This window comes from Haliotis cracherodii, unplaced genomic scaffold (assembly GCF_022045235.1).
Source record: "Haliotis cracherodii isolate W230 unplaced genomic scaffold, xgHalCrac1.p SCAF_6, whole genome shotgun sequence".
Classification (NCBI taxonomy): Eukaryota; Metazoa; Mollusca; class Gastropoda; order Lepetellida; family Haliotidae; genus Haliotis; species Haliotis cracherodii.
In genome coordinates, this window is record NW_027266319.1 from 17133195 (window position 1) to 17144173 (window position 10979).

The 10979-nt window shown below is 43.2% G+C and overlaps 1 protein-coding gene across 1 annotated transcript in view; it reads left to right on the forward strand.

Annotated features, from left to right (window-relative positions):
- The first annotated feature begins 3400 nt into the window (after positions 1–3400).
- The window catches only part of LOC139446714 (universal stress protein YxiE-like), a 10637-nt gene continuing 3058 nt past the window's right edge, over positions 3401–10979 (forward strand). The window contains exon 1 of the mRNA XM_071228009.1: positions 3401–3534. Coding sequence (XP_071084110.1) covers positions 3468–3534 — 67 coding nt within the window. The 5' untranslated portion in view covers positions 3401–3467. The remainder of the gene's footprint in view (positions 3535–10979) is intronic.

A 10979-nucleotide genomic window follows, 5' to 3' on the forward strand; every position in this document is an offset into this window, starting at 1 on the left:
GTATTACTCGATACACGTTTTTGGCTTTAATGACAAACCTGAAATATTGCGGATCTATCCCGGCCCAGCCATGTTGTTTGTAGCCACACAAAACATGTCTCACCCTACCAACAACATGTGTCCTACTCATGTCAATCCTGACTCGTAACCAGCTATGTTAAGTTACAAGAATCCTTATCAGGAGAGTGAATATGATATGATTCAGGAAAGGTATTTACGGTAATGCAGAGCAAATGGTTGAATGTTTAGACGGCGTGTACTTTTTGCCCTAAAGTTATGCTGATAGGGAGAAGTAAGTGAATAAGGGTTGTTTGTTTGTTGTTAAACGCCGCACTCAGCAATATTCCAGCTATATGACGGAAGTCTGTAAATAATCGAGTCTGGAGCAGACAATCCAGTGATTGACATCATGAGCATCGATCTACGCAATTGGGATACGATGACATGCATCAACCAAGTCAGTGAATCTGACCACCTGATCTCGTTAGTCGCCTCCTACGACAAGCATGGTCACCTTGTATGGCAAGCATGGGTTGCTAAGGACCTAGTCTACCCCGGATCTTCACGGTTATATAAAGTGAATAAGGGATAGGGTGGTGTGCGTGACCCGCTGCATTTTCCGTCTGTTGGCGCTGAATCCATAGTAGTGTAGGTCAACTTCCCTGTTATATTTCCCAAGTAGGTCCATCATTCTACCCATCGAGATGCTAGTGATCAGTCGTGATGAAGAAGTACAATGGTATCAGTTTGTGCCATCAGCCCGTCTACTCGTGTATCACCCGACAACGTCACTCGACCATGAAGCCATCCGTGTCATGTTGTGTTTCTCGACATGGAGTCCGCTTAGGGGGAGAGGTCACTTGGAAGAAAACAAATGAAATTTAAATTAAAAATACCTTTGAGAATACAGCTGATGTGTTGTCTGTGCTATGTTGAGACATATGCAAATATGGTCCACAATATGAATCCCGTACTCAAAGGTTTTGGTATTTAGAACCGATGGGGCGTGAGAAACGAACAATGTAACACAGAGAGAGACAGGCTGCCTAAACAACGGCCATCCGTCACGCCCGAGGAGACCCTCGCCCTCGATACACGCAGTGGTAGTTCGTGTGTGTGTGTGTGTGTGTGTGTGTGTGTGTGTGTGTGAGAGAGAGAGAGAGAGAGAGAGAGAGAGAGAGAGAGAGAGAGAGAGAGGCTGCCTAAACAACGGCCATCCGTCACGCCCGAGGAGACCATCGCCCTCGATACACACAGTGGTAGTTCGTGTGTGTGTGTGTGTGTGTGTGTGAGAGAGAGAGAGAGAGAGAGAGAGAGAGAGAGAGAGAGAGAGAGAGAGAGAGAGAGAGAGCCTAAACAACGGCCATTCGTCATGCCCGAGAAGTCCTCACCCCTCACCCTGGATAGAATCGTTTGTGTGTGTGTGTGTGAGAGAGAGAGAGAGAGAGAGAGAGAGAAAGAGAGAGAGAGAGAGGGGGGAAAGAGAGAGGGGGAGAGAGAGTAACACAGACTGCCTAAACAACGGCCATCCGTCATGCCCGAGAAGTCCTCACCCTGGATAGAATCGCGCGCGCGCGCGCGTGTGTGTGTGTGTGTGTGTGTGTGCGTGCGTGCGTGCGTGCGTGCGTGCGTGTGTTGGCGGTCATATTACGACGAGGCCCCATATGCGCGTTCGCTCGCCAAACCTGACGCCTGGGTTCTATTCCCCTTAGTTTTACCAATAGAAAAAAGTAATGCTGATAGCAAAGTGTATGTTAATTGTCAAATTTACCCACCAAGACATAAAAACTGAAATACGCTTCCGCGGAAAAAAACCGCAACATGCATTCCTTTCAACGTGATCCTGGTGCGGCGGCAAACTGTGCAAGTGTGCGAGCGCATGTATAGTTCTGCTATTTGGTCATTGGTAAATGAAACAGAAGAGCAGCCAAGAGCAAAACGTTTCCGCCATGCGTCACGTGACTTGTCAACATTCAGCTGATACTGTGAAGAGGCATACTGTGTAATGGGCGTCGGAACACTCACGCATGCTATTATAGAGATATTAACACAATTATATTCACGTTAAACGTTTGATAGTGAAATCCTGTGAAGTTTCCGATGATAGTACAAGCATGATCATCCACATCATCCGTTTCCGTTTCACAGATATTCATATTTGAAAATCGATATTCTAGCATTCAACTCAATCAAATATGCGACAGGAAAGCGCGATACTTTCAACGTGGGCGCATGACAGGAGAGGTGACTTCAACTTTCCCTCCATGTCTAGCAGTATTCCTGCAGCTCCAGCCATGGGTGCCTCCATTTCACAACGTTTGAAGAACAACCGAGCCTGCTTTATCTATCAAGATTTCAAAGAGTATCATACACCTCTTGCTCAAAAGTTGTTAAATCAGAGTTAAGTCAGTGCCTGAGCAAAGCTTTCATAACGGTTTATGACAGGCACGTAGACATTTCCAAATTTGACGTATCAGTGACACAATTGATGTTTGATGCAGTTCCTTATTTTGACGTGTACAATATGCTACCTTGTTTCTTCAGGTGAACAATTGACTTGCCTTAACGTGTGTTTGTGACGGGTGCGTTGAGGCAGGATACGCTCAACTTTTCGCGAGCTGCTGGTATCATCACTATTTGACAGAGATTCACAACCGCATGCTTATAATATAGTCATATAGTCGGAATCGTACCATGGACTCAGACTTTAGCAGAGATTTCTACTGATTAGGGATATAGTTGGCTGGAGGCAAGATTTTATATTGGCCCAAACACCGTGCAAAATGGGGCCCCTAAGGTCCAGGCAACTGTTTGTAGTGTCTACTTTTAAGTTAATAAAATATTGAAATTCAGTGAAATATGTGTTTGATAGTTTCACCTGAAAAAACCCCATTAAGCTATCAGCTGAAAGTTAGACAGAATACGTTGGAATGGTTTGTTTGCAATATATCCATATTTGAAATTTTGAAATCTTACATATCTGTATCCTTTTGATATCATACGTCTGTGACCAATCAAGTCAACAGGTCACTGTGACCCAGACAAAAGCATGAGTGGATTACAAAAATGACAGCACCGGGGTCTTATCGCTCTGTTCAACAGGGGATATGGCAAGTAAATGTCTTTGGATTAGACTGATAAAATTATTCCAGCTAACCACAGAAGAAATATGGCAGCAGTCACGAATCTGTTTCCGAGAGCCGTACACTTGTGGGGCGGACATGCGTGATAGATGTCGGGATAATCATTCCCGAGAACCATCTACCGTATCCACGCATGCTCGTATGACAATATCACACACGGATATATCGTTTCCATCAGTTTCCACACTAATGTCCACTGAAACCAACCTTCAACCTTCACAAGGCCTCTGAAGGTCAAGGTCAAACGGTGGGATTTCCTTGCGTCCCTGTTGTGTTGATTCCTGGCTCCGTGTTTCTCGGATTGTCCGACATCCGAGTGCTACAATGAGTGGACAGAAGGCTGTGCTGATTGCTGTGGACGGCAGTGTGCACTCCGAGCGTGCATTTGACTGTGAGTATTGGTTGTGTCAGAGGCCATAGAATAGACTTAGTTTATGGTCCCTCGTCGTGTGAACCTTCTGTTGTCTGTCGTTATCAGCTGGCAATCGATGAGGGAGTTCCTGCGAGGAGTTGTTTCACTGACCCACCAGCTGTCTGTTGTTGTCAGAATTAACGATTTTGCAGTTATATTGTTTCAATTTGACACGGGTTATGTACATGTTTTGTTGTAAGGATTGACCCATATGTATTGTGCAACATTCCTGTCAACAGAAATTGTCACACATGATCTGAATATAGAATTGCTTGCGTCAAGTGATCTGAGCATAGTGCCGATTGTGTCATGACGGATCGAACATAGTCCCACTTGTGTCACGTTGGGCCGAGCATAGTCCCTAATGTGGTATGGTGGATCGAGCATAATCCCGATTGTGTCATGGTGACCCGAACATAGTCTGGCTTATGTCATAAAGGACCGAACATAGTCCTGATTGTGTCATGGTGGACCGAACATAATGATCCCAATTGTGTCATGGTAAACTGAGCATAGTACCTATTTTGTCATTGGGGGCGTGAATAGTCCCGCTTGTATTATGGTGGACCGAGCTTAGTCTGACTTGTGTCATGGTGGTTCGGGCATAATCCCGATTGTGTCATGGTTGACTGAGCATGGTCACGAGTGTTATGGTGGATGGAGCATAGTCCCTATTGTGTCATGGTGGACCGTGCATGGTCCCGATTGTGTCATGGTGGACTGAGCATAGTCTGACTTCCGTCATGGTGGAGCGAGCATAGTCCAGCTTGTATCATGGTGATTGGGGCATAATCCCGATTGTGTCATGGTGGACCGTACATGGTCCCGATTGTCTCACGATGGACCGAGCATAGTCTGACTTCCGTCATGGTGGACCGAGCATAGTCCAGCTTGTATCATGGTGGACCGAGCATTGTCCCGATTGTGTCATGGTGGACCGTGCATTGTCCCGATTGTCTCACGATGGACCGAGCATAGTCTGACTTCCGTCATGGTGGAGCGAGCATAGTCCAGCTTGTATCATGATGGACCGAGCATAGTCCCACTTGTGTCATGGTGCACAGAGCATGGTCCCGATTGTGTCATGGTGCACAGAGCATGGTCCCGATTGTTTCATGGTGCACAGAGCATGGTCCCGATTATGTCATGGTGGATGGAGCATAATCCTGTCTGCGTCAGATTATCTGATCATTGTCAGGGGTCAGCTTGGGTCAAGTTTTCTGGGGCCCCGTACACAAACTGATCGTAACAACATTGTCGTTTTATAAAACCTAGCCCTGGCACAGTCAAGCCCGCATCTGGTCGTGCGAGTACAGCCCTGCTTATGTGCGTGGACACAATGCGAGACAACTGTTTCATTTCTATGGCCGTTGCGATTATATGGTTGAGAGTAGCAGTTAATGTCCCGAAGCTGCAGCAATATGTAAATATGACCATTTACACAGCTCTCGACAAACTCATTCCCGTGCTCATTCGTTCTTGTTATAAAACACAATGACGGGACGGTGAGGGATGAAGGTTGCTAACATGGTAAGGCAACAATGGTTATATTAGCAATATGGAACAGAGCAGGGGCAATGCTGGGTTGATTACGTTAAGTAACAACGGCATTGTGTGCTATTAATGTCTAGTGTCACATCTGCACTGTGGAACCCGTGGCTGCATTCACAACGTATTCCAGGACACTTGTGAATAACATCTGCATAAATTAACCCGGCTCGAAATCAACTGGTCTGGGGTTGGAGTGATCATTCTTACATCTGCACACCTACTTTTGTCAATGTGTGTTTATTTGTGCATATATGATCATGAGTAATCCTGTGCGTATGTGCGCGCGTACGTGCGTGCGTGCGAGCGTGCGAGCGTGCGAGCGTGCGTGCGTGCGTGCGTGCGTGTAAAAGACACAGAGTCACTATTCTTCGGTTGGTATGGTATTCAGGATATGTTTTACTCGTTATAATGTCACGTTGACCATATCCGCCTTCAACTGGGAGTAATACCTATTTTCTATGTGTGTGAACGTCCTCGCGTGAGCGATTAGGGCCCTCGGAAAACAGACTAAAATCGATCAAAAATCCCGAAATGATAGAATAACAAACTAAAATCGATCAACAATCCTGAGATGAGAGAATAACAGACTAAAATCGATCAACAATCCTGAGATGAGAGAATAACAGACTAAAATCGATCAACAATCCTGAGATGAGAGAATAACAGACTAAAATCGATCAACAATCCTGAGATGAGAGAATAAAAAACTAGAAATCGATCAACAATCCTGAAAATCGCAATCTTCGTGTGGACATGTGAATACAAAAAATCAAGGCTAGAGAACAGCCAATCCACTTGGAGCAGAAGGCAAATAGCTGTGAAAATTATACGAATGGACCACTGAAAATCTGTGATGACACTAGATGAATGCGAAAATTTTCAATAAAATTGAAAGTGTGGAATGTTATGACATTTTTTATCTGAAGTAAAAAGTACATTCGAAACACGTGATGCAGCCTATCTATGAGCGGAGCGATAACTGTTCACCCTAAGATCACGGGGTATTATCGTTACTAAGCAACCATAGGAATGGAACATGTTCAATACCTGTGCAGACGAGCATGCAGATAGAGTTCAGTCAGAAACGGGCGAATTTGTGATCCTGTACGCATAGAGGACGCAGCGTACACTAACGTAATTAAAGCTATTGTCTGGACTTGGAGTTAGGGAAGGGAGGGGGAGGTATGTCCCAGTAATAACCATGCCTGTAGGATCCTACTACATTAAGGATCGGGTGTTAACGATGTCTCTCCTCGACGATTGTATGTCACCGTACTCGACGTCGAGAGGTTTTTCTCGACTGTCAGCCACTAAATTGCTTGGCAAGACCTCAATGTTTCACAGAGCATCTTGATATATATGTGATGTAGTAACTCCTATACTTAGGTCTTCATCTGAGAAAGGGAACTATATACATATATACAGAAAGTCTCCACTGAACAAAAGCCTTTAGAATTGCATATCACTCAATCAGCTTGCAGTCGATAGTTCTCGGTCGTGGTTGAAGCTGGTTTTGGAATAACTATGTAAACCTCCACCATCGCAGGGTTCAGGGGAATTAAGGGTCATTGCTGTCTAAACAGTAAAAACAAGATCTGACCTTGAGAAAGGTCAGATCAGTTAGCTGCAAACTCATTTATCAATTAATCTGCTTTGTTCAGTCTTCAAATGTCGAACGTACGTGCCAGTAGATTTGAAAGCTGTTAATTTCATTTCAACATAGCGTTGATATGGGGTCCATTTGCATTTCTAATCCGCGTTTGGTATCTGCATATCTCAAACCCTGCAGCTCTCTCTCCATCACAACCACGTCAGACTTGTTGCGTCTTTCAAGGTTGTAGAACTGTTCTGTTGCACTACTCTCAAACTAAATTTTAGAAATGAGGAATAATAGCCATTTTTGTGAAAACACTTCACAACAGGTGGCCGTTTTGGAAAGGAAGAAATCCATTTTCATTTGAGAAAGAGCTCAACAATTGAATGAATACTGTCATTTACATTGCTTCTAGATATGATTAAATTTACATTGCTTCTAGATATGATTAAATTTACATTGCTTCTAGATATTATTGAATTTACATTGCTACTAGATATTATTAAATTTCCATTGCTACTAGATATTATTGAAAGTACACTGCTGCTAGATATTTTGGAAATTACACTGCGGAGCTGATACAAATATTCATTATTTTACTACAGCGAGAAATTGTATTTCGTTATCCTTCACATATTGAAAATCGCAACAACCTGTTACATTAATGATGGGGCTCATTTTCAATATCGACTCATTCATAACTGTGATATGACTGTAATGTTGACTGATTGATTAAATTGTGGTTATTGCAGCTGGTGAAAGGCAATTTTCATGATCGTTATACTTAATATAATGACAGGATTCAAAGACCAGTTAGGATGAGAATGTGAACCACAGTATTATTCATGTGGCAATCATCGATATAACTGTACCATTGCTAACTACAAGCCGTCGGTATATAACTGTTACATTGCTGACTACAGGCCGCCGTCATATAACTGTAACATTGCTGACTACAGGCCACCGTCATTTAACTGTAACATTGCTGACTACAGGCCGCCGTCATATAACTGTAACATTGCTGACTACAGATCGCCGACATATAACTGTAACCTTGCTGACTACATATCGATGTCATATACCTGTAAGCTTGCTGACTACAGGCCGCCGTCATATAACTGTAACATTGTTGAGTATAGGCCGCCGTCATATAACTGTAACATTGTTGAGTATAGGCCGCCGTCATATAACTGTAACATTGTTGAGTATAGGCCGCCGTCATATAATTGTAACATTGCTGACTACAGGCCACCGCCATATAACTGTAACATTGCTGACTACAGGCCACCGTCATATAACTGTAACATTGCTGACTACAGGCCACCGTCATTTAACTGTAACATTGCTGACTACAGGCCGCCGTCATATACCTGTAACATTGCTGACTACAGGCCGCCGGTATATAACTGTAACATTGTTGAGTATAGGCCGCCGTCATATAACTGTAACATTGTTGAGTATAGGCCGCCGTCATATAATTGTAACATTGCTGACTACAGGCCACCGCCATTTAACTGTAACATTGTTGAGTATAGGCCGCCGTCATATAACTGAAACATTGCTGACTACAGGCCGCCGTCATATAACTGTAACATTGCTGACTACAGATCGCCGTCATATAACTGTAACATTGCTGACTACATATCGATGTCATAAACCTGTAACATTGCTGACTACAGGCCGCCGTCATTTAACTATAACATTGTTGAGTATAGGCCGCCGTCATATAACTGTTAAATTGCTGACTCCAGGCCGCCGTCAAATAACTGTAACATTGTTGAGTATAGGCCGCCGTAATATAACTGTAAAATTGCTGACTACATGCCACCGTCATTTAACTGTTACATTGTTGAGTATAGGCCGACGTCATATAACTGTAACATTGCTGACTACAGGCCGCCGTCATATAACTGTAACATTGCTGACTACAGATAGCCTTCATATAACTGTAACATTGCTGACTGCAGATCGCCGTCATATAAATATAACATTGCTGACTACATATATATGTCATATACCTGTAACATTGCTGACTACAGGCCGCCGTCATATAACTGTAACACTGCTGACTACAGGCCGCCGGTATTTAATTGTAACATTGTTGAGTATAGGCCGCCGTCATATAACTGTAACATTGCTGACTACTGTCCGTCGGTATATAACAGTTACTGTAACATTGCAGGCTACAGGCCGCCGGTATATAACTGTAACATTGTTGAGTATAGGCCGCCGTCATATAATTGTAACATTGCTGACTACAGGCCGCCGTCATATAACTGAAACACTGCTGACTACAGGCCACCGTCATTTAACTGTAACATTGCTGACTACAGATCGCCGTCATATATCTGTACCATTGCTAACTACAGGCCGCCGTCATATAACTGTAACATTGCTGACTACAGATCGCCGTCATATAACTGTAACATTGCTGACTACAGGCCACCGTCATATAACTGTAACATTGTTGAGTATAGGCCGCCGTCATATAACTGTAACATTGCTGACTACAGATCGCCGTCATATAACTGTAACCTTGCTGACTACATATCGATGTCATATACCTGTAAGCTTGCTGACTACAGGCCGCCGTCATATAACTGTAACATTGTTGAGTATAGGCCGCCGTCATATAACTATAAGATTGTTGAGAATAGTCTGCCGTCATATAACTATAACATTGGGCCGCCGGTATATAACGCTAATATTGCTGACTTCGATCACGACGTCAAACAGTACTGACTTACTCAACCTCTGTCCTGCGTTGAGCTGCTGTTGACATAGAAACGGCATCTGTTCTGGCATAACATAGGGAGATAATCTGCTGCCTACCCACTTGAGCCGTCTGCTAGATGGTTCCCTCCTTGCAGATACAGCAGCACATGGGAGTGATGGCATCGGTGATGGGAATTCGCCATAGTGGGCCGGCTGCAACTGACTGCGTCGTGTTGACAGTGAAGAAATGTGTCCGTGCGTTATCTAATCTAGAGCTTAACTGTTCAGTCCCCGGTCTATTCAGTGGCCAATAAATAAAAATTCTGCGTCAATTTTGCAACCTAGTTTATTTTATAATTCTACACAAAATTCTGCAAATTTTTCGGCTAAGTTTTCGTGAATTTCTTAGTTTTGCACCTGTTTGACGTGTGACATTTTGTTATGATAAACTTATCAATGGCTAGAATGATTTATTGAAGTGAATCTGGAGATGACTGGTGTAAATATAAAGACATGCAGTTTTGGTGAGCAATAGTACAAAAGTCAAATTCACATCCAAACGAAATCAATATCCATTTATACGTTTAAAAACACCGTTCGACGTCTTAAATTTCTGCAGTGTATATGACGAATTCTGCGGCGGATAAATGCAAAATTCTGCACAAAATGTGATTTCTACAGGTTAGGTACATTTCTGCACCGAGTGGGCATTTCTGCACAGTATTCCGTAATCGCGGAATACAACGGGGACTGACTGTAAATAAAACATTATACGTAATAAAATAAAACATCAAGTAAACAAAATCTGTTCACGGTGTTGATACAAGTCAGGAGCGTAACATGTGTAGTGTATTCAGTCAAGCGTAACATGTGTAGTGTATTCAGTCAAGCGTAACATGTGTAGTGTATTCAGTCAAGCGTAACATGTGTAGTGTATTCAGTCAAGCGTAACATGTGTAGTGTATTCAGTCAAGCGTAACATGTGTAGTGTATTCAGTCAAGCGTAATATGTGTAGTGTATTCAGTCAAGCGTAACATGGGTAGTGTATTCAGTCAAGCGTAACATGGGTAGTGTATTCAGTCAAGCGTAACATGGGTAGTGTATTCAGTCAAGCGTAACATGGGTAGTGTATTCAGTCAAGCGTAACATGTGTAGTGTATTCAGTCAAGCGTAACATGTGTAGTGTATTCAGTCAAGCGTAACATGGGTAGTGTATTCAGTCAAGCGTAACATGGGTAGTGTATTCAGTCAAGGTGACGAATATTTCGTGTTTCTGAGTAGGTGACGAATATGTTGGGTTTTCGGGTAGGTGACGAATATGCAAATAAGTCGTGTTTCGGGGTAGGTGACGAATATGAAGATATAGGTTGTGTTTTCTGGTAGGTGACGAATGTGTACAGAATGGTTGGTTTTTTGGTAGGTGACGAAAATGTTGTGTTTTCGAGTAGGTGACTAATATGCAAATAAGTCGTGTTTCGGGGTAGGTGACGAATATGTAGATATAGGTTGTGTTTTCAGGTAGGTGACGAATATGTACAGAATGGTTGGTTTCTTGTTAGGTGA